General features: G+C 48.5%; 10 protein-coding genes across 10 annotated transcripts; 4 read left to right on the top strand and 6 right to left on the bottom strand.

Annotated features, from left to right (window-relative positions):
* Positions 1 to 203: 203 nt before the first annotated feature.
* N7447_008330 (CVNH domain-containing protein) lies at positions 204 to 635 on the bottom strand (the record flags this gene model as incomplete). The annotated part of the gene is made up of 2 exons (XM_057232592.1): positions 204 to 400; positions 503 to 635. The coding sequence occupies 2 exons, from the start codon at positions 633 to 635 to the stop codon at positions 204 to 206; spliced, it is 330 nt and encodes a 109-aa protein (XP_057082134.1).
* Positions 636 to 3,339: 2,704 nt separating this feature from the next.
* Positions 3,340 to 5,278, top strand: N7447_008329 (putative C6 transcription factor RosA-like; the record flags this gene model as incomplete). Its single annotated transcript, XM_057232591.1, has 4 exons — positions 3,340 to 3,449; positions 3,497 to 3,799; positions 3,861 to 4,088; positions 4,144 to 5,278. The coding sequence occupies 4 exons, from the start codon at positions 3,340 to 3,342 to the stop codon at positions 5,276 to 5,278; spliced, it is 1,776 nt and encodes a 591-aa protein (XP_057082133.1).
* Positions 5,279 to 7,204: 1,926 nt separating this feature from the next.
* Positions 7,205 to 8,291, top strand: N7447_008328 (putative 26S proteasome-associated ubiquitin C-terminal hydrolase; the record flags this gene model as incomplete). The annotated part of the gene is made up of 3 exons (XM_057232590.1): positions 7,205 to 7,246; positions 7,296 to 7,390; positions 7,475 to 8,291. The coding sequence occupies 3 exons, from the start codon at positions 7,205 to 7,207 to the stop codon at positions 8,289 to 8,291; spliced, it is 954 nt and encodes a 317-aa protein (XP_057082132.1).
* Positions 8,292 to 8,575: 284 nt separating this feature from the next.
* N7447_008327 (uncharacterized protein) lies at positions 8,576 to 10,739 on the bottom strand (the record flags this gene model as incomplete). The annotated part of the gene is made up of 4 exons (XM_057232589.1): positions 8,576 to 9,172; positions 9,223 to 9,366; positions 9,421 to 9,940; positions 9,991 to 10,739. 4 exons carry the CDS (start codon positions 10,737 to 10,739, stop codon positions 8,576 to 8,578), a joined length of 2,010 nt encoding a protein of 669 aa, XP_057082131.1.
* A 4,096-nt stretch (positions 10,740 to 14,835) lies between these two features.
* On the top strand, positions 14,836 to 15,456 carry N7447_008326 (uncharacterized protein; the record flags this gene model as incomplete). The annotated part of the gene is made up of 3 exons (XM_057232588.1): positions 14,836 to 14,905; positions 14,953 to 15,299; positions 15,406 to 15,456. 3 exons carry the CDS (start codon positions 14,836 to 14,838, stop codon positions 15,454 to 15,456), a joined length of 468 nt encoding a protein of 155 aa, XP_057082130.1.
* Positions 15,457 to 15,712: 256 nt separating this feature from the next.
* N7447_008325 (nonhemolytic phospholipases C family protein) lies at positions 15,713 to 17,854 on the bottom strand (the record flags this gene model as incomplete). Its single annotated transcript, XM_057232587.1, has 5 exons — positions 15,713 to 17,016; positions 17,103 to 17,226; positions 17,276 to 17,540; positions 17,591 to 17,673; positions 17,726 to 17,854. 5 exons carry the CDS (start codon positions 17,852 to 17,854, stop codon positions 15,713 to 15,715), a joined length of 1,905 nt encoding a protein of 634 aa, XP_057082129.1.
* A 761-nt stretch (positions 17,855 to 18,615) lies between these two features.
* N7447_008324 (uncharacterized protein) lies at positions 18,616 to 20,835 on the top strand (the record flags this gene model as incomplete). Its single annotated transcript, XM_057232586.1, has 7 exons — positions 18,616 to 18,904; positions 18,965 to 19,081; positions 19,138 to 19,466; positions 19,524 to 19,681; positions 19,735 to 19,938; positions 19,999 to 20,395; positions 20,455 to 20,835. The coding sequence occupies 7 exons, from the start codon at positions 18,616 to 18,618 to the stop codon at positions 20,833 to 20,835; spliced, it is 1,875 nt and encodes a 624-aa protein (XP_057082128.1).
* An 854-nt stretch (positions 20,836 to 21,689) lies between these two features.
* On the bottom strand, positions 21,690 to 22,112 carry N7447_008323 (uncharacterized protein; the record flags this gene model as incomplete). Its single annotated transcript, XM_057232585.1, has 1 exon — positions 21,690 to 22,112. The coding sequence occupies one exon, from the start codon at positions 22,110 to 22,112 to the stop codon at positions 21,690 to 21,692; it is 423 nt and encodes a 140-aa protein (XP_057082127.1).
* Positions 22,113 to 22,456: 344 nt separating this feature from the next.
* On the bottom strand, positions 22,457 to 24,415 carry N7447_008322 (Auxin Efflux Carrier superfamily; the record flags this gene model as incomplete). Its single annotated transcript, XM_057232584.1, has 4 exons — positions 22,457 to 22,532; positions 22,627 to 23,855; positions 23,925 to 24,091; positions 24,154 to 24,415. The coding sequence occupies 4 exons, from the start codon at positions 24,413 to 24,415 to the stop codon at positions 22,457 to 22,459; spliced, it is 1,734 nt and encodes a 577-aa protein (XP_057082126.1).
* A 533-nt stretch (positions 24,416 to 24,948) lies between these two features.
* Positions 24,949 to 26,574, bottom strand: N7447_008321 (phosphatidylserine decarboxylase 1; the record flags this gene model as incomplete). Its single annotated transcript, XM_057232583.1, has 1 exon — positions 24,949 to 26,574. One exon carries the CDS (start codon positions 26,572 to 26,574, stop codon positions 24,949 to 24,951), a length of 1,626 nt encoding a protein of 541 aa, XP_057082125.1.
* Between the last annotated feature and the right edge of the window lie 154 nt (positions 26,575 to 26,728).

Here is a 26,728-nt window from a genome sequence, read left to right as displayed (position 1 = left end):
GTTTTCCAGGGTTTATTTTCAGCCTCAGCCACAATATATTCCGTGTCATCTTCTCATGCGTTGTACAAGTCTAGGTTGCGGTCTTTGGGACTTTAGACTTGACCTTTTTACTTTTGTGGATGTGATGGCTAAAACTGTTGAAAATCAATTTTATTTCGAATCACAATTTAAGATATATGAAACGGGCAGGAGATATCCGGCCACTAAAAACATTCCATGAAGCTCAGATGACCGTCATCGTTTTTGATGCAATGTGCCAGGTTCACCTGGCTCTCTTGGATGTTCCCCGAGCCGTCATCGAGTTGCGCATGCAGCATGGGTTCGTTGTCCCTGCCGTCTAGCTTGAAGACAACGTCGCGTGAACTCTTTGAAAAGTCTCGGTCGCCCCAGGAGAATTGTCCTACAATATTCGTTTCTGATCAGATATGAGGAACAAAGTGTGTGACTGGTTTGGTGGGCAGGATAGAGAATAGAACAAAACGGATCATCGGAGTGTTCTTACCCTTCTTTGCTCCGAGGAACTGATCCAGATCTAGCTCTGAATATCTTGTTTCCCCGGAAGGTCGCTGGCAATAAGCAGTGAGGAGGTGCTTATCCTTGACCTTGATGCCCGTGGATGATCGATGGAAGCCCATTTTGGCGGATTGGAGGATTATCAGACGCAGTAGATCAGGTAGAATGGACCAATGATAAATATAAAAAGATGGATATAATGTATACAATTTATCTGTTGTCTGTTGTCCTGACATGCGAGAACAGTCAGGTTGTTCAATGTGATATTACGAGAAAGAAAAGAAGAGACAAGAATCGACGGTGATGCTCATGATATGTCGAAATGTTCAGTATGAATTGCCTCTAATGACATCGATATGGTGTAGATGTCTGTGGCCATTTTGGAATCGTAGAGGCGGGTGGCTCTGCCATCATAGTTTTTTTTTCATCATAATACCTGATGTAGGGTCTGACTGTATACACTCATACTCATGTAAGCTATACCGAGAAATATGTCCTATACTGTTCGAGTCTCTAAAAGATGGTGTTATTTACCCAGGTAAAAGGTCATGATTTCATGAACGATCGAGCTGTCAGCCTCACACACGTATCAAGTGTCGGGCATTAGTTTCGGGCAATAAGGATAATAAAGATGAGGTGGCTTGGGAAACAGGGTTGACGCTAAGGACTCTATTTGGGAAGTGTGCTATAGCTTAGGGCTAGTACCCAGCAAGTACTCCGTACGCCGAATCAAGGCCGTGGATCTCTTGGGCTATTTTCCCTTTTCCCTTTAAAGAATAGACTTTCCCCAAAGATGACACCCTTGTCTCTTTTCGGGTTTTACATATCCAAAGTCTCTTAGAGGCATTTACATCCTTGCAGAGAGCCTACATAATCCAGTGATCTACACAAGTGAATCCCCACAGTCTAGGATAGCCCAAGTCTTGTAATAAAGTTAGTTGGCGTATCATTCCACGGGCTGTGTTTTCTTGGGACTTTGGCAGTTTCAGGTGATGTTTGACGTGTTTGAAGACTAGAAAGGGTACCCTCGCGGAGGTATACTAAAACCACCCATGAACCGATATTCTACAGAAAAGGCTAGACTGAAAAAGAAAGTCAAAAGTACTTTTGGCCCCCAACCTTTACCGTATTGGACCAAATGTCGCGACAAGCGAGACTCATGCTGATTGGATATTCTTGCAAAGTAAATTTGCCCGAACATTTCCGACCCGTTCTTTTTTATAAGCCTGAGGGAAACCAAACTTATCAAACATACATGATGTAATCAGGGTACCCCGGGCATCAGTATGGTGCCACGTGTTGGAGAGTAATCGTCATGCCAAAGGTCCAGATCCCTAAGGTCCAGAGCCAGGTGGCACACCGACTTTAGACTCCACGTCTGATCCCCAGAAAACGTGGTAGGTGTCACATCTGAGGACTTCATACTCAGATGACTTCGCCTTAAATTACCCTTTAGGTTAGCTATATGGGATTCAGCCCCTGGGCCCTGCAGGAATGAAACTTCAACTCTTCTCTTGGAAAAACCAATCATATCCCTGTACGCTTAGAAATTACTTCCCCATTTTGGGCTGATTGACACTGTCAGGCTCATCAGAAATGGTTTCCCTACGTTCCAGCCCAGTGGTAACTTCACCGAAGTAGATAGGGTGGTTCCGGGGCCAACTCACTCTAGTGTCAGGATAAGGGATGCGCAGGAAAAAGAAAGAAAAAAAAAAAAGATGTGCGGTGATCCCGAGAGATTGGTCTTACACCCCTGGTTGCGAACTAAACGTTCACACGTTGCCTTGAATCCCCAGATTCCCAGGGGCGTAAGAGTTGGTTTCTTTTCTTTTCTTTTTTCCCCCAAGACTAGTATACAGTTAAAGTATTTTGGAGATTCGGTTGCGATTACCGAGTTCAGTGTTTAATATCCCATCTGACTCACAGGCGGGTAGGAACGGCCGTCTTCCGCCTGTCAGGCTAATCTTGAATCTTAGCGAAAGAGTTCCTCCCGTCTGAGATGGCGTCTAGGATAGACTCTTCTTTTCCCAACAGGGCTAAAGGTCATTGACAGTGACCCACAATCCAGGGTTCAGATCGAAAGGGCGGAGGCAAGTCGATCGATTACTATATCTCTCTATCATTTTTTTTTTGGGAAGTCTGGGGTCTGTGAGCCCCCTGCATAGAGAGGAAATTCAGAGGGGGAAAAAAAAAGCAAAGAGAATGAATACGCATCAGTTCTGGACTCTTCGGTTCGACTTTTGATAAGCATCTCGTGGCATCTCGTGGCATCTCCTAGCATCTCCCAGCATCTCCCAGCATCTTTTAGCATGTCCTATATCTCCTATAAGCAACGGAGATATGTATAGAATATTAGGGCCAAAAAATCTAAAAGAAAATAATCTCCACATGGAGCATTTTAATATAGACTAAAAAGATGGACCTAACCCCTATATAAGCTTCCCCATGTGGTCCCCGACTGAAATGACCGAGTGCTATATTAGACCGTTTTTTATATTTTAATCTATATTATTTTCGTTTCTCTTGGCTTACCCCCCTGGTACCCAGAGGCTCAAAATCTCGATCGTCACTGGAAAATGAAATAAAAAAAACTAGTAATAGACTGAAATTTAAAGTCAGATATCTTGCGCCTGACTCTAGAGCTGTGTCTTCCCCCTCTTACTTCTTTCCCCCTTCTCTCTCTTCACAGATCTCGTATTCTCCACGTGCTTAATTCACTTCTAACGGCCCCCAAAAGTTATTTTTGGTTTCCTCCTTCTATAACTAGAGGGCATACTTGCCCATTTCACATTCACCTGTGGAGTTCAATCCCAATTTCCTCTCAAAATGGTCGGTCCAGGCGGCGGTCCACCACGCAGGAGCCACACCAAGTCCCGTACCGGCTGCAATACATGCAAGAGAAGACACATTCGATGCGATGAGACTTTCCCGCAATGGTTTGTGCCTTCAATCCATACTATATCCCCCGACTAATTCAATATAGCCGCAATTGCACAAAGCACAACTGCCGCTGTGACTACCACGATGCGGCCACTCCACGTGGTAGTCCACCCGCGCCACGTCGCGGTCCTGACCTTCTTATTTCGCCAGATATCGAAAAGGAGATAGATAGTTGGCATCGCACGGGCTTGCCTCCGTATCCGGAGCTCTTGCAGTGTCCACAAGCCGGGTGGTCTGGCTTGTCACGGACTAGTTTGCGATTGATTCACCATATCATTGGGCTTTCTATTGACTTGCATCGTCGAGGGTTGAGTGGTTGCACTGTCTGGGCCCAGAAAATGCCCAAGTGAGTACTCTCGAGACTTGGTGGGGGGTGTCGTTCTTTACTGACGGGTGACATTCTATAGTTTCCTGGCTATTGCGCTGAGTAGCGACTTCGTGATGAGCTCTATCTTGAGCTTTTCGGCGTTTCATCTGGCTTTCCTTACGCGGGACCAGGAGACCAGACAACTGGCTTTCAGTCATAAAGTCACCGCTCTCCAGGGACTGCAGACCGCTCTGGCGTCCTTCTCGAGGGAAAACTCCGATGCGATTCTTGCAGCTTCGGTTCTTCTATCATGGCAGGCGACAGAACAGTGAGTGTTATAGATCAGTTCCTTAGAAATTCTCCCCCAACTAACACCAGATCAGTCAAAGTTGGGTGTCTTTGCAACACGGCATCACCAGCGTCCTAGAATCCATGCATCCATATTGGAAGCAAGAGTCAGATCTGGTACAGTTTGTAGAAAGTCAACGAGCACTGGGCACGACAGATCTTTCAATGGCCGGTGTCTACCAACCCCTTGATGAAGACATGGTACATCTGGACCAAACGATCCAGGCCCTACGAATGACACAGAAACGCATTTCCCACAATCTCGAGCATTCTCAACGCCTAGGGGAACTCATCGAATTCACCCAGCAGTTCCGTCATGACTTCCCCAACCAAACAGCCGAACAATCGTTCGAAAGCATCCAAACCCTCCGCCGCTGGCTCTTCTGGCTTCCACCATCCATGATTCGAAGCACAGAATCAGACATCAGTGCCCTCCCAATCCTGGCCCAGTTCTTCGCCGTCGGCATCTCTCTCGACCGCTTCTTCCCAGAGCTAGGCGGCACATACCTAGGTGCTCTATCCATTAGTCCTATCGAAGAGATATACCGCATAATAGCCACCCACAACGCTGCAGACCCCTTCAACACCGACCTCCGTCTATCCCTGGAACTCATGGACCTACCCCGCAGAGTTGTCAGCCGCCAACGCAGCCGCCTTTCTCTGCCATGGTCCCCCCGCTCATCAGTAGACCACTACTCCCCTGGCCCCCCCAGTCCTTTCCACGCAATCCACGAGTACCCGCTCGTCACCTCTTCCCCGCCTGCTTCCGCCTCACCTTCTTACGCATCAACTTCCTACGCCTCGCCTTCTTACGCCGCTTATACTCCACCCTTACATTCCCCTCCTGCTGTCAATCTTTCCAACTCTCCCTTCCCCATCCAAGACGGCTATGTCTCCGCCGCACCCTCGCATTCCTTATACCCACCCTCCCCACAGCTCCTCGATAACCAGGATGTACACATCGGTCTCTCGGATCTGGGTAATCATGCCCATTCTCATCATTCTCCCATTCCTCATTCGGCGGCTTACACCCCGCCGTATGGTGGTGAGGCACTGTGCGCTGATTTGCCACGCACGGATGGCACACTCGGTCTCAATATGGAGGTCTACCCGCAGACACATCCATTTGAAATGCCGGGCTTGGCTGCTCCCGCTTCACTTTGGGCTTGATTGTGATTTATGAGATAAAGCTATCTATACCGGGAAAAGAAACAAAAACATGGGAAATTTTGGACTACCATTCTGAGCGGGATTGGTCAGTCGGGTTCTGGCTATTGGGTACCAGGGAAATTGGAAGACATACCTCTCTCATTTTCTGAAAATATGGAGGCTACGGAGTTATGTTCTACTGGGAATTGGACCTGGAGAACATGTGCTTTTCTTTTGGGTCTTTCGGTTTCACTACTCGACTCTTTTTTTTTATTATATATATCCGGAACTTCTTTTTGTTGAGCATGAACGTTGGGGTGCGATCTTGTGTCCGATTTACTCGGTTTGGATTTTATACTCGCACAAGCTGGAGGGAATTGACTCAAACTGATATTTGATATTGATGTATATACCCTGGTTGTATCGAATCTTCTGTTAATTGACTTGTCTGTGTGTTGTATAATGTGTCTATTCGTTATTCAGAATTATAACCATCTCGGAAGCAGACCTTCAAACCCCAGCTAAAATCATTCCCTCACCCCCATAACATCCATATCTAAAGATAGCAACCCCTTCGTCACTCCCACGGCACAATACCGCGGCATCTCATCGACAGGCACCCCCAAACCCCCAAAGTAGCCACCGGTAACCACCGTCACAGACGCGATCCTAAGAATAGACAATCTAAAAGCACAGGACACATATTAAACGAATTTAACCTACAGATCCATCCCTCTGATTGGCAATTAATCCCCCGCCGACAACCCTTCTCCAGACCTCGTATTCAGCCGCTCGCTTCGCTTCTCACGATCCGTCCAAATGCGGCAGGATGTCCCCGAGCTAGTACCGATTTGGGACCTCGGAAGATGTGGAGATGATGACATCCAATATATAGAGTCTAAGGTAAAAGCGCAAGAAGAATTTGAACTGGGGGCTAGGACTGTTGGCATCGGAGGTTGAGTCTAACATAGTAGACTCCGTATTGCTTCATGCATTGACAGATGGAGTATGACATCCTCTTTTGCAGGAATTGTAGCCCTATGTGTTGATTGGATATTTTGGGTTTTTATCTACAATCTTCGCGTAGATCCAGGGTCTATTGGAAGGAATTCATTGGGCTCGCAGAACCCGGAATTGGAATTGGGTTAGTGATCGTCCCCCCCCCCCCCCTCGTGTTTTCTATATTTATCTTCCTTTTTCCCTAAAATTGCATACTCGGTCTTGGGGCTCTTTCTTATACTCTATTTGTGGGTAATACTCCGTACGGTTGTCGGATGCGGAGATTGAATGGGAATATGGTGTTCACGTCTTCGATGGCACTCTTCGTCTTGGCCTTGCACTAACAGATGGTCAATGCTACTTCGTCTGTGCGTAGTTGTAATGGGAGGATTTTGTTGTATCTAGTAATAGGTCTACTTTGAACTAATTTCGGTTTGGAGATCGGTCATGCCCGCCTGTTCATTCCGTTTCCTTTCTGTTCATTAACTCCCCAGAAGAGCGGAGTTTACCGCTGGTTCTGCTTTTTGTTTCCCTGTCTAAGATATCCTGTCAGTCCTTTTGGAGTTGCGTTACATCGTTCCTTCAAAATTGAGGAACAAGTATAGCTAATCACTTCTACTGATAGTTACATAGTATCTGCTCTTTCTGGCCTCCTACGTCCAGGGTACATCTTTGCCCCAAGTGGAATCTTGAGCCTCATAAAAGCCTTATTCGTTTCACCTAAATATCAATATATTTACAGTTTTATAATTGCTTCTTGCGTGCTCTCCAACCTGCTAGGAATTAAAGTCACCTATACTTCATGGTGGATATACACGTGACTTGAGGCTGTCATTTCACGTGACAATGACATAACCGCATTCCCGTTTGGGGAAGAAAGCAACCTCGATATCGACAACACAACAACTTCCATTCAATTACCCTCAGCTTCCATCGCAGACAGTCAAAATGGCTGATGTAGGTGGCTGGAGCACCATCGAGTCAGATGAGGTACCATCGCCACCATAATCTACCCAAGCACCATACTAACCTGAGCTAGGGTCTCTTCACCTCTCTGGTCGAGACACTCGGAGTAAAAGACACCCAATTCGAAGAACTCATCTCCCTAGATGCAGACACAATCCGGTCACTCGGGTAAGCAAGAACCGCTCCCAAAATCGTCACCTCATCCAGACTCTTCTCTACTGAAGCTTCAGACCAAGCTAACAACCCCAACAGGCCCGTCTACGGCGTAATCTTCCTCTTCAAATGGACCCGCGAAACAAACAGTGCCCGCGCCGAAGTCCCCCTCGACGGAACCTACGACCAAACAGCCCCAGAAAACCTCTTCTTCGCCACCCAAACCATCCAAAACGCCTGCGGCACCCAAGCAATCCTCTCCGTAATCCTAAACCACGACAACCCCACCTCCCCGCAACCAGCCATCACCCTTGGCGACGAGCTCCGCTCGTTCAAAGAGTTCACAACGGGCTTCCCGCCCGAGCTCCGCGGTGAAGCGCTCTCGAACTCGGAAGCAATTCGCAGCGCACACAACAGCTTTGCGCGGGCGAGTCCGTTTGCGGATGAGACGGCGCGGCCCCAGGATGACGAGAAGGGAGCGGACGTTTACCATTTCATTGCGTATACGCCTGTGAACGGGACGTTGTATGAGCTTGATGGGTTGCAGCCGTATCCTATCAGCCATGGGGAGTGTGGGAGTGGGGAATTCCCTGAGAAGGTGATTGAGGTTTTGCAGAGGCGGATTGCGAGATATCCGCCTGAGGAAACGCATTTTAATCTTATGGCTGTTGTGAGGGACCCGAGGGGGAGGGCGAGGGAGATTGGGGATGTGGAGACGCTTGAGAGGGAGGAGAGGAAGAGGGCTGCGTGGCAGTGGGAGAATACGCTGAGACGGCATAATTTTGTTGGGTTTATTGGGGAGCTTATGAAGGGGGTTGTTGGGGTTAAGGAGAAGGATCCCGAGGGGAAGGCCTATGAGGAGTGGGTTGAGGGTGCGAAGAGGGAGACGAGGAAGAAGCTTGAGATGCGTCGGTAGAGACTTGGACACCTGTGGACATCCTTGGGCTATCTTTTTCTATTTCTGATTTTTTTTTTCTACAGTGGCATTCCAGATACCCTTTGGGAGATGATGATCGAAATAAAATAAGACAAGATTTGGTATTCGATGATGATGTTGAAACCCCAACGCTATAGTGTAGTAGATACATGTAGGTGTGATAAATCACCGATTTGACGCAGTATATACTGGCGTCCACATTGTACATCATGATAATGTGTATGAACAAATCTCCGTGAAGATTATCGTTAATTCTCCAATTCCTAGTATGCGACAAGTCGTGACTTGACATGTTCCAATAGAGGCGCAGGCAGTTCCTCTGGTTTAATCAGATTCAGTGACAGCAGATCACCCCAGAAGAACATGACTCGGTCCTGCGCGTAAGCTAGGTAGTCAAAGTCTCCGTCATCTTCTTCGACATCCGCTTCCGCAGGCGTCTTAGGGCCATCACCGTTGCGAGCAGCAAGCATCTCGGCAATACCTTCTTCCATGCCAGGCACCTTGGCCTGGACGATGCCCCAAGCCACCCACTGCGCGGAGTTCATCGCCCGCCACATCCGGGTCTGCTGCATGAGGAATTGTACCTCTGCGTCTAGTTCAGCCTCTTTGGACTGCTCGATTTGCGAATGGCGAGAGCTGGGTCTATCGGACACGTCGTCCAAGTCCAATGGTGCAATCACAGCAGAAGTGCGAGCGCGAATGGTCGGCGAGGCCAGAGGTGAAATAGCTCCGCTGGTGCTGAATGGTCGGTGGGTAAGGTAGGTTGACACGAAATGGTACTGCTGCTCCGGTGTCGGGTAGGTGCGGTTGTTGCAAGCCCATGAGCGCTCTTCGTCGTGGTAGTTGTAGCACCACTCGGTCTGTTGCAGTTAGCATCCATTTGGATTGGCGGTCAGCTTGATGGACTTACAAAGTGGTTGGCAAACTCGAGGCCCCGTGTATTGGCAGAAGAGTACTCAAAGTCGATAACGATCAGCTGCTTGTGTTCATTTGCAGGCAAAAGTAGCGGTGACTCCGTGGCCGGCTCCATCCGAAGCAGATTGCCATATTGAGTCTAGACAACAAGTCAATAACATAGCCAAGACATGTGGAAGAGATGGAAACTCACATCATTGTGTGCAAATACAAGCTGTCGCTTGATTTCGGCATTTCCACCAGAGCTGGTAACCAGCCACTCCCGGTACTTTTCCACGGCCTTGCGAAACACATCCCACGTTACGCCGCAGACATAGCCGCGACGACGCCATGGTTCAAGTGCAGCCTTGGTCTCATTCTGAGGGGATTCGATTTCTTTGTCCAGCCAGTTCATCACTTGCTCGCAACGATCCACCCACTTATCCCAGTTCTTGAAGATCATAGGACCGCCTTCGCGTTCTTCTTCGAGAAGTTCAACGCCATCATGCAATTCTCTCATCCGCTTGGCAACCTGCTTCGCCGTTTCGGGCATCCGCAGCTCCTTGGGAGTGAGTGGACGAGCCTCAAAGTACTCTTCGAATCGGCCATTACGGAAAGTTCCGAGAATGCGTGGGCCAATGTTCTTCTTTCCGAGGCGACGAAGAATTTGCAGCTCATTCTCTCGGTCGATTAGATGATCGACCTGAGGACCGTAGATACGCAAGAGAAGCTTCCTGTAAATCCGATTAGCTGTGTTTCCAAAGGAAGGCAATTTGTTGCTTACGGCGGGGGCTTCCTTGAAACCAGACTGTTGCTATCGGTCTTGGGAGGAGGCAGGTTCTTCGGTGGTTCAACTACATACACGGCGTTCGTAAGAGCACCGCTGAGTCTGACCACTTCAATCTCTGCCGCCAGATCCGCGGGAACCCTGCGCCAGCCCTTAAGCTGTAGAGTGTGCACAAGACGCACGATCTCGGACTTGAAAATAACCCAGGCCTCTGCATCCTTTGCTTGTTTCACACTCGCACTGGAGTCGGCGATCTCTTCTACTGCAGCGCCACCGGTGTAGGCAAGTGTCTTTGTATTGTCAAGGACAGCTTCCACGCTTGGCGGCGCCCCGTCGGCATCTGTGAGTTCCGACTCGGATGCCGAGCCTCGTCGTAGGCCTCTGAGACGGTGTCGAGAGTGCCGTTTGACAGGTTGTCTGTGGGTCAAGCCCATTGCACTGGTGGGTCGGGTAGTCGCATATTGGAGGAGGATCTTTTCCAGTTTATCCAGGGAAAAGGTGTTCTCCGAGGTGTTTGAGCTGGGTCTTTCTAAAGTATCATCTTCTGCAGCTGATTCGTTTTGGTTTGTTGCATGGGAGGGTGATTCGGCTTTTCGTGCTTTACGATTCTGTCGTCTGACTTTCTCATGGTGAAGCCATTCGTATACTTGGTGGAATAGAGCCTGCTGGGGATCTTCCTCGGATCTGGTGTGATGCTCGTGGTCCTCGCGATGGTTGCAACACGAGTGATCGTCCAGAGAAGGCATGGTGAATGATGGTTGCGCAATGGGCTTTGGGGACTGTGAGCCCAATACTATTTCAGATGTGTTCTGTCTGGCAGGGGAGCCTTGAACAGTTCCACTTGCAAGGCCTTAGTCAAAGAGCTGATATTCAAGTCCGTTGCCGTAGACGAATCTGTTGGGAATTAGTTGGAATTAAGAACGAATGAGTCGAGTGGGGTGAGGCGAGAGTCAAGTCGCCTCCGAGATGGAATTACAAGGGGACAACGTGTATAAGAACAGCGATACAGTTGATTCCCTAACTACACGAGAGTCGCAGATGGAAAGGAGAGCCTACCTGAAAAAGAAAAAAAATAGGTCGGGTAAGCCAAGACACGGAGGCTCAAAAGTCTTATCTCTTGAGCACGCGACCAGTTGCAAAAGCAATTCCTAGCCAAAAAAGTGTCCAGTTGAAATGATTCTTCAAGATAAAAGGGGGAAACCGAGGTGGGGGGAAATAATTGGACCCCTTAAAATCCAGTAAAACCACGGGTGGCCAAGCGAACGGAAACGTCCTTGGAAATTAGTCCTATCCTTGAAATGCTACCCACAGATTCAAATCTGGGGAAATTCGGTGTTGAATGAAACTCCAGGGTAAGCGCAGAGCAACACTGAAAAGAAAGTCCTGGAACTAAACTCTGGTGGAGGAATATGCCCCCAAAAAAAAGTGGCGAAAAAAAAAGGAGCTTATCAGCTCAGGTGACTGTTTCGGGTGCCTGGCTAATCGGGCCAACGCCGTTCCTGGCGCCTTTACGAAGTACCTATCGCAACACTTCCAGTGACCCGGGGTAGTCCATAGAAAATGCTAAGGCCTCAGAATATCCGGAAGTCGCTCGCACTCACGGCGTACAAAGTTCAATGGCGTTTTATGGGGATTGGGGGCCATAGCTTCCTCGTCATCGGAACCAGATGCGGAGAGACGGGACACCGGTTGGAAGAGCGATATGGGTCAATGATATAGGTATATGGCGCTCATGGCTTTCAATTTGTCGCATGTGGGAGATGAACTGGCACCAATGGCTTTTTTCTTTGGTCTCGACTTCGGTCTAGTGGGAGCGGGCATGTCAGCCAGGGTATGGAGTGTATAGCATGTGTATACTGGAAGTCTGGCATTTTCAGAGTCTCTGGCAGATGTCTGTTGAAGACGTGAGTGTTGACAGACACAGAAAGAGGATGGGTTGTTCAGATGGGAAGAGGAGGGGAAGCCTGGTAAATTACCGTATCGAGTGGCCTACGGTATTGTTCCCAGGCATGCATTATATGGAAAGATATCACAGAAGTATTAATAAGTCATAGTACTGGCATCTTCGTGTTATTAGTCCTTTGTAGATCGGAGCCGTTATTCTTATCCTCTTACCGATCATGGTTTCCACACTCAAGACAAGATATTGGCTACTTATGTCTCATACCATAGTAAGAAAAAGAATGCATAACAGACATGTGAGAAACCATGTTTTTATCCTGCTGTATTGCCAGCCTGATACATCACACGATTTGGCTCCGGGTGATCCAATAGAACAGTGAGGATGCGAGAATGTAAGCTAAGAGAACTTGATAGCCCTCTTTTCATAAAGATTGCGGGGATTGGCGTACACAATACGTGTTTTGTGGTCTATGGATGACGTTTTGACATCCCAATCATTGACGTTGTGAAGGGACATCTTATAAGAGCTCAGCCAGGCAAAACCTCACTAACAACTCCCTTGGCTGAGGCGAGATAATTGAGAATCCAGTGTTTTGGTCCTCACTTTAATCACAATTCGCTGTGCAATGTCATTTTCCAAGATCTCTTTCCGTATATCGGAAAGGCTGCCTATGGACGCCATGCCGCAGGTTTGATGTTTGCGCCGAGAGGTATATGGACGTGTTCGAACACAGGGATTTCTGGAGAGAATAACTCGAGAGGATGAAAGAGTATACAGGTAACCATCCCTTCTTATATCTAGGACTGTTGATAATAACGCTAATCCCGAAATGGCAAGAGATGCCTAATTGTTCATAGTAATCAATTTCACATTATAAGAAATGAAAAAGAACCAAGATAGTCTTATCATCCGAGCTGGAGAAACATATGAATGCTTTGCTCATTTGCCGGGGACTAATAGTTGTAGTAGATTGAATATTGCCAACCCACCTGAGCAGTCTTGATAGTACTTGCCATCCAAACTGCACATCTATCACAATTAAGCGAGGATTCATCTAGTCCAAAATAAAACCCCGTCATGGTTTCTACAGATGGTGCCCCCCAGAGTTTCTCTTCTGTCCCCATTATCTAGTGATATCAACAATGGCCTGAACTCTAGTTGCTCACTCTCGATTGTTCTTGCACAGGCAAGTGGACGAGTCGGTCGAGGTACATATAGATTATACTAACTGGAGTTAGGATGAAGAGTGGAAAATCTTTTGCAGACAGTTCAATCCGGGATTCGCCCATAAATATTTCATCAGTCTGGTGCAATCGTTCGACTCTTCCGCAAACTAGGCTCGACCTATCGTTACAGTAACAGCGGATAGAAATTGTTACGCCCTCTCCAGAGAAGCTAATTGCTCGTCAACTTGGTGCACCCGTCAAAGAGCGTATCAAGGAAAAGTTTGAGGGGCAGTCAACTTCGTAAAAGCTCTCTAGCAAGTGTCCTTGCTCTTAATCTAGCCGAAACCCATGAGCTAACGCCCGAAGTCTCTAGGCCGGATTTGTGATTAACTCAAATCTTTCTTATTTGACGGCCATGATAAAACCAGCATTTTGCTACAATGGACATTCTACGAACTATATCGGGCCCCGCACGTCTTACGTCGTGTCTGCATGGAACTGGATAACATCATTGGTCCTGACTCGCACCAACCCACATCCGAGATCAAATCTTAGAGCGCGGAGAGAATCTTCTCCAAAGAATGAGCTACACCTCAAGCTGTATGGTACTCTCGCAGTTGTAGAGTATCAACCCATCCAGGTACATATCTTGACCATTCGGTAGTCGAACGCATGGCCCACGCAACGGCATTGGACAAGAGCTCGCGAACATTGAAGCACTCGGGATTCTCGCATATACGACACAGCGATATAATTGGGAGAACGCAGGACTTGGGGTAACCAAACAGGATGAGTCAGGTGCGCCGATTGAAAATAAAAATGGACCATACTGATATGCGGTTACTAATAGAGCTCGGACACTGGAGGTTACCGCCCAGCTAGTGGATGGAATGGGGATGCGAGGGAAATTAGCAGGATAGAATCCAATAGACCAGTGTCGAAATGGATGACAATGCAGAACGCCCAAAAATGAGTTCTCATGCAACATGCACTTTAACAGCATTCAGGAGAGATGATTAGACTCACCGTGAGACATTTGGGCTGCCAAGGGCTTCTGTGCAGATGTCAGGTCAACTTGGTTAGACTATTCGAGAGGAAAAGAGCAAGCCGAGAAACAGATGTATTGGGCTGAAAAGGCAAATCAATAGAGCTGTCAGGCGACTATCTATCCCGACTGCATGGTTATTGATGTTGAGGCGTTTTCTTCCGAAGCCAAATAGCTACGGAGAACTCCGTGTATATACGGTATGGACTAGACAAGCTCAATAGTAAGGCATGCAGGGCAACTAATACTATATAAACCTATAGATAGATTTTGTCTCGACCACAAAGCAAGGGGGAATTGTGAAAAACGAAATAAACATCCCTTTGATAAACCAAGAGGCAATGTTCTACATACTTAGTATGAAGAGAGGCTTGGCTAAGTACAGAAATATACGCCACTCCGTACTCTGTACAATATATACGAGACTGCATGTCTGACCCCGGATCAAGATCTACTATGCCGATCTCTCCTCATGCCAAGCAATGGAAATTTTAATTTGAGACCATGTGGAGAGGCAGAGTGAAACACCATCACTCAGGATTCCAGAACCCGAAGCTATAATTAGGGGGGACATGTTTGTGTCGTCGGTGGCACCATGTTGCAGGCACCATGTTGCAGGCGACATTCATACTATATTCTCTAGACCTATAAAAGCCCAATCCTCGCCAACTCATCACTCTTGAATACATCTCTACAATTCCCCCTTTACCATTCATCAAAATCCCACAATGAAGTTCACTACAGCAATCATCGCTTCCCTGGTGGGAACCAGCACCGCCTTGTTCGACAAGAACCAGCGTATGAGATTCTACACTCATCTACAATGTTCAAGCTAACAGTTATAGCCTGGGGTAAACGCGACTACGCCTGTGTAAACGTCTACCAAGGCATCCCCGACAATTCAACCGTCTCCGTCGGTCAAACCGTCCGCGTCGGCTTCAACCGCAAGCCCACAGGACGCTGCCCGGACCCATTGAGTCAGTACCCGGGCGACAATTACAGCGTGTGGCTGTACAATAACCCCGTGCGCAATTTGGATACTATCTCCTTTGACCAGTCTATCAAGATTGCGGATGGGATTAAGGAGAAGGCGGGTGTTGTTGATGTTACCATTCCCAAGAATTTGCCTCAAGTTAAGGATGGTTCGGTTTGGTATTTGAGGGTTGGGACTTCGCTCTCAACGGCGCCACAGGTATGTTTCTTTTTTTAATTTGCTTTTTCTGAGGTGGAATGTGTGATTTCGGGCTGTGTGTAGCTTGGTTTTTAATTGAATTCAGGGGCTAATCGATATTATGCAGATGCCCTCCTTGTTCAACGCTGCTGGACCATTTACGGTTACTCGTGCATAGATGACTTGGTTCGGTTTAGAATCGGAGAAGGGGATATGGTCTTATTTATGCATATAATTATAGTCATGTCACTACTGTATCTTTATCAAATACGACAGAACAAATAAATTGAAGCATATGTATATTGAGTTGGGCTACGGGCTCCTGGCCGATGACAAGACCCAGCTTTGCTGCCAAGATGCTATAAATAACTTGTTTCTCGGGCACCAGCCTCGGGATGACCATGCACGACTCCGTAAAGTCATCAAATCAACATCTAATCACGGAAGGAGACACTGAATACCTTGTAGCCACTGCGAGGTTTAGCACGGCTACCTTTAGCATCCAGGTGTCCATGCTTGTCAATATCAATATACCGCCCTTGCTTCACAAACCGCATGGTGTAGCCAAGGCCATTGCCTAAGAATGTGAGTTGTACTTGAGCTGCATTTGCACTCTGACTTTTGGGAAGTAAAGCACCACCGGCACCGATCCACCGGCCATCCAGCGCGCTGGAGATGGTAAATGTATGGCTTTCTTCATCGTCGTTGTAGTGGATTACCCAACGCTGGGATTTGTTGTTGTGCTGGGGGCTAGCAGGGCTAGACACAAGGCGGTGGTGGTTGGCCGCATTAGTGATGGCTACTCCATTCTTCTCAAAGACAAGGTATCGGCCCTCGGTAAGGTAGCCAATCACCTCTTTGAACCCCTCTTCGAACCACAGGATATTGACATCCGTTGCGTTGCCCTGTTCTCCATATGGAACATCAGGGCGTGTCTGCTTGTGGCGAGACTGACAGTTAGATGTGCCGGTATACTCACCCTTTTCATTGGTATCAACAGTCCCGGCATCCGGAAGATCGGGGAGAGAGTAGTCTGGATGGTCAAAATCAAGTGCGTTGACTAGATTGGACATGTGATTGCGTCGCCATGAAACCATCTGGTCGGTTGTAATATTTTTGTGTCCCCGCGCGGTCAACCATTTCTCAACGAAGAGAATCTGAGAGTTATGATCTGCCCGCTCAGTGAATACTCGGTTTCCTCGGGTCCAGGGAGAGATCATATAGAATGGTACTCGGAAACCAGGCCCCACAAAGATATCCGAGAACATGCCCAGAGGATCTTGCATCCATTCTCCCGGGGTGTCTTTAGGGGAATGGAAGGGGGTGACATGATCACCAAAGCCACCAGTCTCATCGAAGCTAATCATCAGAAGCGTCGAGTTATATTTCGGGCTACTGGTGACGGCGTCGACGACCTTCTTCTGGAGCCAGGCTCCATCCTTAGGCATGTATGGCGGATGCTCAGACAGCTCAGACGGGCCAACAATGAAACTGACCTCGGGTAATGTGCCGTTGGCGGCAGCCTGATAGAAGGAATCAAGGCCAACAAAGGACATACCCTTTTTGGCCAGAGGGCTATCTTTCGAGGCTTGTTGAAATTGCTCGAACCAGGCGAGAGGGTTATCGTCGAAGTTGTTTGTATCTTGGAAGAGCTGCCAAGAGACTCCTGCCTCTTCGTAAAAGTCATAGACGGTCTTCCATTTGAGTGGGTAACAGTTGATACCGTGGTCATCACAGCCTAGATTATCCTGGTCAGACCATGAAGCAGCGAAAAGTATGATTGCCCAAGTAATAAGAAGAACGGAATATAAAGCTGAGACCTACCTGGTACCTCATTGTTATCAATATATACACCTCCTTGGTCCTTGCTCTGGGGACTACCGGGAACGTTGATGGAACCGCTGACCAAAGTAACCCGATTAGGATTTGTGGCAGTGATTTGACCTTCCTGTTTAAGTTAGTCTCCAATTTCTTTGGGATCAAATGTGGACACGCACCTGGTACATGTCTCCCGATGTCCAACCTTCGGCAATGGCAAATTGAACTGGAATATCTTGCCGCTTCAAGTAGCCCCAGCTCCATGGGGTGTTTTTCATCACCCAGTGGTTGTTCAACCCGTTGTTTAGAGACTGCTGGTTCTCCTTGTAGCCATTGCTACCCGCAACCATGCACTGAATCGCATCATGCCAGTCGCCACCTTGATATCCAAGATACCAGGGTAACAAGGTCGTGGCCTTGTCCGACTGGGCCGGATCAACTAGCCTGATAAGGAATATTAGAACAATCCCTTCGCTCCGGTTCTCGGCACTTACTGATGCCAGACCGAGTTTCCATCGGAGTTGACCTGGACATTGGGATCATTGAAGCCTCGTACTCCAGGCATAGTGCCAAAGTACTGCGATTGGGTGAGCACGGTAGAAATGTTTCATAGCGCAGGCAAAACATACGGTATCCCACGAGCGATTCTCCTGCATGAAGATGACGACATGCTCGATGTCGGCTAAAGATCCACCAGAGACGAGTCCAATTTCCAGAGCTATCGCGAGAGCGATACACACCAGCAATTTGAAAGCCATGATTCGGTAGTTGCAGAAGGGGTGAGTGGGAAGAATTCAACCGAGAGCAAAATCCACTACTTATGTACCCCCGACGAAGCGTGCAGATATCCGAGAGAATGGATAACAGAGTACCTGTGTGCAGGTAGTATCAGGTACATGTATTTACCCCACGAGCTCTGATACTTCGTTACATCTGCAGGTGTTCTCCCTCATGGCTCCTGCTCGAGGAAGGGACGAGTCAGAATGCAGGGATTCAACATAGGGATGGGCTGACATTCCTGGGGATGCATGATGCCGATCACAATGGAATTATAGTAGAAGTTGAAGGTATAGTGGACGAGAAGGTGCATCCAATCTGATAGGCCGGTATCTCCACGTGAGATGATGTTCCATGGTTCGGTCAACGCTAAACAGGAACAGACTTTCGGCAGGAACGAGCTTGTGTACTTTGGGTTTAGTTCAGTGCCAACAGGGACTTTTATACATGTCTTTTACATTAAAGTAATATGGGATAGATACCCGATATTACACTATACTACACTAATCATATTATCGTCGCTCTGATTGATCAGGAAGGGCACGTGCATTGCATGTCATTCTGTAAGGTCACATCGGATGATTCCTTTGGCAGCAAGGGAATGAGGTCATAGCGCAGAATGCTCTTTCCTCCACTCAATGCTTGATGTTTATATATCCTCAAATTTCAATGGATACTCTTGTTAAATCATGAGGTACAGTCAGGGTCGGAAACGGTTTCCAGTGAACAATTGACCCCACCAATGCCGGAGCTGTCAAAACGACCATGGCCTATCGTGGGCTGCTCATTGGCTACTTGTTTTTTAATTGGGTTGTCATACTTCCTCCAGTCATCCATCTCTCTGCCATTAGTTTTGCCTGGTCGATATCACAATATTCAGGAAACTGTGGCCATCACCGCTCGACTGGGGATAGAGCTTCACCCAGAGGATCATATGTACCGGGAGCCGGCGACTCAATATTTGGATTGGCGTGTGACCTCGGACTTTCGCAGACCAGATGGTGTATTGAAGCGGGTCTATCTTATCAACGGTCAGTAGAAGGAACTGACTATATCACGGCTGTCGATCTGACCGGAGGATATCGAACTAGGCCTGTTTCCTGGACCTACGGTAGAGGCCCGCTCTGGTGACACCTTGATCATTACGGTTACGAATGCCTTGTCGGATGAATCAATTGCTCTACACTGGCACGGCCTTCATGTGGCTAGTAAGCATCTGATAAAGTCAGGTTTCGATTAGAATCATCAGAGCTGACATGTATAGATGCCATGGATGGTGCAGTGGGGATTTCACAATGTCCTGTAGCTTCTGGTGGATATTTCGTTTATAATTTGACAATTCCAGCCGATCAGAGTGGTACTTTTTGGTATCATGCCCATTCGGGGGTCTCGCGGGCGGATGGCCTTTATGGTGGGTTGGTCGTCCATGCACCAGCCAAATCGACCGTTCGGGGCTTAACATACAGGGGGCGCAATAAACTTCACCGTAACACCTATGACAGAGAACTTTTGCTTCTCATCGGGGACTGGTACCATCGCCCTGCGGGTGATGTACTGGAATGGTATATGGACCCAGGAAACTTCGGAAACGAGGTGAGTACCGAAGTGTGGCCTCAAACGTTGGAGCGTGCTATCTAACACCGGTATTAGCCTGTTCCTGATTCCATACTCATTAATGGAGCAGGGTATTTTGAGTGCACGAGGGCTGTGCCTGCTAGGCCGGTGGACTGCATTGACCAGCAGATGAATAATTCATTTATCGACCTCGATCCTCACACAACATATCGAATTCGTGTGGTCAACACTGGGTATGTAGCAATATTACCAGAGTCAAAGTGGTCATTGGCTTACCAGTGGACAGAGCTCTGGCCGGGCTGAGTCTTGTTTTCGACAATCGTCACCTGGACTTGCTTCAGGTCGATAGTGTCGATGTAACACCCTCTGAAGAGACAAGTATAAATTCCATCGGTGTACTCTTCCCCGGGCAACGCATGGACTTTGTTCTTCGGCCATTATCACAACCCTCCAAAAATCAGTCATATATGAGGGTTCAGTTGGATCAAGAGTACGAACAGGATTGCCAAGCACCACAGCAGTTCTTGGATGGCTGCTAATGTCTCCCTAGTTGCTTCAAGTACGCCAACCCGGCGTTGGTGCCAGATCAAAGTTTCCCCATGGACTACCGTTCCAATGCCACCCAGGGATCTCCACTCAAGGTCCACCATCTCAACATCGAAGAAGTACCTTCTTCGCCCTCTATCCTTCACTCCATTCCTCCAACAGCGCAGCAAATACATGTGGTCTACACCAAGATCCAAAAAATGGCCCGATATTCCAACAAGCCATTCGGTTACTTCAATCAAACTACCTGGAAGCCCCAGCAAGATCCACCCGCTCCAGTGACCTATATACCACGAGCTAAATGGGACACCAACCAATTCGCAATAACCACGGGACGAGAGCCTGCATGGGTAGACCTAGTCATCAACAATCTGGACGAAGGATCCCACCCATTCCACATGGTAAGAAATCTTTCCTCCCCTACCCAGTGGCAACAATCCCCTAATTAATATCTATCCAGCACGGACACCACTTTTACATACTCGCAGTTCACCAAGCCGAGTTTGGCTGGGGTTCCTACAACCCTTTCGTCGACAAAATCCCACCACACCTAGAACTTGACTCAGATGCGTTGAACAATGACACAGATGCGCAGAACCCCAGTACTGGTTATAATTCTGGTCTGTACGACACATCCCGGGCTGCTTTGCGTGACACCGTCCGGATCCCAAGTCGCGGTTATGCTGTTCTTCGTTTCCGGGCGGATAACCCCGGCATTTGGCTTTTTCATTGTCATATGCTTTGGCATTCGGCGACGGGTATGGCCATGCTGATTGATGTGCAGGGTGATCCGACGGGCTTGACTGCGCACGCTGGCAGCGAAGAATTATGTCCTTTTTGAGATATATCGACCATTTTTGGCCGTGGGACTAGCCAAACTATTAGTACTTACACTCCAGAACCTCTCATATCTGTTCTAGATCTCTCTGTGGTCCGCAGGATCTGAAGATACATATTGGCGATGTCTTCGTTTGGATTCTGTGGATTTCTGCCAAACCAACTCCCCACCGACCCAAAGGGGATATTCCCCAGGAGCGACAGGAAGGAGATGTGACATAGACCACTGCTATACAACACGCGCATTCCCATTGTCTGCAGTCTAAACGAGACTTTTCATGGAGTCCATGGCTATGAATCTCCGCTTCTACACCAAGAGACACAGCATGGTCTGTGGTCATCCATCAAATTACCCAACTCTAGGGCTGTGCTCTAGAACTCTCTAGTAGTAGTCAATCGAGCAAAGGCCTATCTGGCAATAATGTCGGATCAGCTGTTGCGAAAGGAACTATCTGCAGCAAGTTTCCTCTCTCTCGGCTTATATTCAAGCCGAATAAAAGAATGTCTATACTGCTATGGGTCGTCAATTCTACCTGCTACTAGTTTGCGACATGTTACAACTTCAAGGTTGTATGGAATTTGAGTGAGAGTTGACCGATTCACGGAGCTGTGTCACTACCGGACTACTTGCATGTCATATTATACACACTCTTTGTATATCTCAGTTTCCAAACCCGCAGGGAGCACTTATAACTTTGGAGACTGCCATGGAAGTTAAAAGGCAATCAGAAAACAAATAGACACATATATTCCCAGGTAAAGTCAAGACGTACAAGTTTCCTAAGCATGAAACTGCCCAAAGAATAAAAAATCGACTCTGAACTCGAATCCAGATTAAACTGAACTTCATCCTATTTATCATCCTTTCAACAAATCCTGTTCATCCAACTCAAACCTCCCCAAGAACTCCAAAGAAACCCAACAATACTTCTGCGGCGCACCTTTCAAAAACCCCTCAGCAATCGCCATTTCCAAACTAACAGCCATCTTCAACCTCCACAGCGCCAGAATCTCATATCCGTACTTGGATTCTTTCAACCCGGCATTGAACTCCGCATTACCGATACCCCCGTCGTCAGGGACTTCACCTGGGATTTTACCCGGCGAGATCCGGGCAACGAATTCGATTTGTTTGATAGGACTAGTTGTGTAGAACCAGATGTGTTGGATGCTTGGTGGGAGGAGGTAGCTTCGGTATTCGTGGTTCTTGGATCCTGAGGCTATGTTTTTCATATGTTCTGGTTTTATGCTCATGAAGATGTCCGATGTTGATTTTGTCATTTTGGATTTCTTTAGGATAGAGTGTGTGTGTGTGTGGGAGTGGACTGTGTTGATGCGGGGTTTCTCGTGCAGGTATAGAATTTAAGGTATAAATGCAGTCAGCCGTGTGGATTTATTACTTATAACGTCAAGTGTAAGTGTAGAATGATATACAATTTCATAGAGATAATCATAACAAGTCCGTAGGTTGAGAAAGTACAGTCTGTGTACAAGGAACGCCATAGGTAACGCCAATTCCCCCAAACAGAGAAGGTAATGGGTAATTATGATAATGTCCAAAGAGAGTGAATACAGAAACCCGAGAGGGAAACAAGAGGGGGAAAGACCAGCTTCGCCGTTCAAGTTCACGCATTAGAAGAGGCAGCCCACTCGACGACCTCCAGAGCGCACATGACAAGTACAAGGGTCGAGGGGAGGATCCTGAAAAGAAAACGACCATGTTAGCAATGATCAATACTTGAGATGGACAACCGGGGGGTGTCTGTTCTCTGTCAATAGAAGGTTAAAGACTTACCAGACGACATAACTCTGGAACAAGAGTTTCGACATAGCACCAACAAAGACATTATTGATCTGACAGATCTGCGCCAGTTGCAACGCAGACGGCGCACCTGTAAGCAGGAAGCAGACAATAATGAAAATAGGATCATCGAGGATACTAATCGGCACAAACTTGGCCATGAGGGCCAAAATCGGCGCCATGATAAGAGTAGGAAGAAGCATGCGCGCAAGCAGTGAAGCGATGATAAGCTTGCGTTCATCGCGGGGATGCTCTATGTCTGCCATCGCCTCTTCGGGGATTGTATTGCGCGCGAGGTTCGCGCCCAGCACGACCAGGATCAGTGGCACGGCAACCTGTCCGTTCTGTTCAATTGCACGGGTGACCGAGTTGCGCACAAAGGTGCCGTCGTCGAAGAAACCGTGTTGAAGTACCGGTACTGATGCGACGATGATCGATACTAGCATTGCCCACAGGGGTGGATTCATGAAGTCCCATACGCCATGGAGGAAGCGGCGCAGTCCGCGCGTCGCCGATGCGAGGCCCTTTTGGACCTTTGGTGGGAGGCGCGAGTGGAGGACGTTGGTTTTCTTCTCTCGCCACTGGCTCAGGCGGTCCCACGATCTACGCAGAGATGCTTTGCGGCGCTGGAAACGCGTTTCCTCGGCTTCGCGGGCTTCCCGCGCGGTGATTTCGACATTCGGGAATTGGAGGATGTCGCCTTGGGTGCTTTGGCGGGGGAGGAAGGGGCCAGTGGGTGGCGGTCCAAGTACTGACGGTGTATCGTCTGAGTCGAGATCGTCTGAGTGAGCGGAGGACAACTTCGAGTAGGAATAAGTGCGCGTTGACACGGGTGTTTGGTCACCAGATTGGAACCGGTCGGCATGTGTTGCGTGGGTATGGTGTAGATCATCCGAGCTGCGTGTCCGGACTAGCGGCTCATCCGGGTCTGTCTGATCCGGATTATCGCTATACCGTGCCTGGCCCTGCTCGATGATTGACTGGCCACTCTCGTCGCGCCCCGCCTCCTCGAGGTATCGGTCCTTGGGCGCTAAGAGAATGTGGTATCCCCAACTCCAGCGCACGAGTTGACCTAGCTGCTGGAAGATAAGCAGGTATAGAATTCCACGTGCAGCGACTTCGTCATCGTTGTCGTTTGGGATCCGGTCCCAGTGGAGGCCTTTGAGGGTCTGCGAAAGCGATATGACGAGGGAGATTGGGAGAGAGTTTGAGTTGCCAAAGACCTATAGAAAACGGGCAATCGTTAGAATTGGATATTCAAACTCGTTCAAATGGCAGGACCCATCACATACCGCCATGGCAGCCACAAAGTTCGACTGCCGCTTCTTGAAGCGACAACATTTTGCGACAATGAAAGAACAGAAGTATGACACGAAAGTTTGGACGATAAAAATAACCGGGATGATAGCCAAGTCCGTCAGCTTTTCGGCGGTTAATTGCGAGCCCAACTTGGTGAAGACTGTTGATAGGAATCAGCTATGTCATAGAAAATACCTCATGAGAGCACAGAGGAACGCATACTAAGACAGGGGGTGAACAGAGTCACATTGAGGTTTGCCACCAGCTTTTGAGCATCGGCATCAAACATGCCCTGACGGGCGGCAATATAGCCAGGAAGGCTGACGCATACGACCTCCAGCACTGCTTCAAAGACGAGCAGCACTAATCGAAAGAATGGGGGGTGGCTCTCATGGGCGCCTATGAAGAAGCGGTTGACGCCCATTGGGGCTTGGGCAATAGCATTGACATTTTCAAATGATCGGGGCGAGTTAAAGATGGCCATGTGTGGTCAAGAGAAATTTGAGAAAGACGGAAATCCCAGGAAGTGAAGTTGGAAAGAAATAAGCTTGGAATTCGCATTCCTTGATTTTGATATGGGCTCTTGGCAGTCTTGCCCACGTTGATAGCTCTTTGGTGGATGTTGCCTTATCCCTGTAGGGAATTGCGCAATGGCTGGAATTTGACCATTTCTGTTCTCTTATTATTACTTATTATTATTATTCGTTCTTACTCCGTACTATCTCAAGTTTATGCATTACTATCTAACTTGCTTTGTACAAAAAGGCTGGAGATCTGGAGATTTGACGATCAGCAATGACGGCATTGCGGCGATAGCACTGTGCCAAGACCTTCCTAATCCGTCCTGGTCTAGACAATATCAGCTAAGCAGGTGCTATACTTATAAAAAAACAGGTGATTAAACTAAATTTTCCACTGTCCTAAAGAAGAGGACTGGTATAATACAAAATAGACATCCGAAAGGTCGGGTACCCGGCGGTGTACCGGGCTGTGTACTGGGCTGTGCAACTTGCTTTTTTACGCCTCATTCACAAAACCCAATTTCTCGCCTACCTTGATGCGCTGACCCTTCTCAATATTCCAAGTCCACCCATCACTGGGGGCATCATCCGGCCAGCCGGCATCAATAGACCTGCGAGTTCCAAGAGGAGCTTCAAACACAAGTACGATCGAACTGCCAAGCTGGAACCCGCCCATCTCCTCGCCACGCTGCAGTGGATGTCCATTAAGGGTTCGGCTGGCGTGGCGGTAAGTCGCCTCAACAAAGCCGGGATATTGTTCACCGCGCTTGGCAGCCAAGGCGGCAGCCAGGTCCGCAGCGGTATCAGTCAACAGGCTGTTCGTGCGCAGCTCCGAGTCAAAGTTGATTTTAATGGAGCCTACATTGGTAGCTCCGACCGGTGTGTAACTGAAGAAACCCCACCGCCATCGGCCGAGGAGTGCAACTCGCTCGTTGAGAGTGAATAGACCGGGTAGATGTCTCTGCAGATATGGTGAAACTGAGTATAACTCGCCAGCAAAGTGGCGGCGGCTCTCGACGACCCAGGGAGCAGGGGAGTGGAAGCGGTGGTAGTCGCCGGGTGCTAGGTAGATCACAACGTAGAACAAGGCATGATTGGCTGCTGTCTTGGGCGCGTACCATGGGGTTCCATCACCACGAGCCAGGTCCTCTTGCACTTGGATTTCCGAAGCTGGTTTAGATGCGGTTGAAGCATCCAATGAAGCACGTCGTTGGGGAGCACCGTCGCCCGAAAGAAGGCTTGGGAGAGTGTAAGAAATACCATTCATGCGCGCAAACTCTTCATGAGCATCCATGTTCTCGACATCCTTTTGAGTTTCCTTCCCGCCCTTGTCCATGAGTCGCTTGGAGTGGTCGGCATTCGCAGGCGTGGCTGCTCCTAGGAGAGCGTCCAGACTGTATGTCATTCCCTTAACTTGCTCAACCTCACCTCGCTCGATCGTTCCAAATTGTAAAATTCGGCCGTCGGAGGGAGCGAGAAGAGCACGAGGGTCAGGATCCAGGGGTCGAACGCCAGGCTTCAGTTTACGGTAGAAGAATGCGGCCAAATTCGGGTAGGTGTGCAGGTCGGGCTCAGCAACCTCTTCAAGGTTGACGCCAAAGGCCCATGAATAGAGTTTGAATCCAGGAACGCGGAGGTAGTAAGGAAGTTCGATTTCGTTGAAACGGCCCCACAGGCGCGACATAGCCTTAAGGGGTAGAGTAGACATGATCTGAACATGCCATGGGCCGGACAGACTGATCCTCGGACGAGGAGGTGGGCGTTTTCCTTCCTCCCATTCATCGCCGGCTGCATCGCGAGCCAGCCGATTCCGTTCCGCGCGTTGTGACTTGTAGAAAGACAGCAACCCTAGCAAACCTATGCCGAGTCCGACTGGGATGGGATACCATTCGACCTTGGTATTGCGTAGAGCAAAGCCTAGTCTTGAGCCAAATCCTCCTCTGTTGTTTTCAGAGTTATTGTCCTTCTGATATTGTTTCCATGATTTAGACGAAAAATGCCGGAGACTGGCCTTATGACGGGCCGTGGCCCGGAACGAAAGAAACTCCATCGACGCCCCGATCCGAGGGGCAGCGGGAGCGAAGTGAGAGAGAGGCGAGGAAGTGAAAAGGCGCTTGGCCATAATGTTTAATCCATCGGCCTGGAGCGCTAAAATCGAGCCCCTAAGCTTAGAGCGTTTTTTTCCGAAATGGGGAAATTGCGCTGTTGCCGATTGACCGCCCGGCAGAATTGCACGTGGAGATGCTGGAGATACAATGGATTGTCTTTCTCTTCTA

The sequence above is a fragment of the Penicillium robsamsonii genome (assembly GCF_028829455.1).
Source record: "Penicillium robsamsonii strain IBT 29466 chromosome Unknown utg000005l_segment0_segment0, whole genome shotgun sequence".
Lineage (NCBI taxonomy): Eukaryota > Fungi > Ascomycota > Eurotiomycetes > Eurotiales > Aspergillaceae > Penicillium > Penicillium robsamsonii.
Note: the sequence above shows the minus strand (reverse complement) of the source record. Positions and strands in the feature narration are given on the sequence as shown.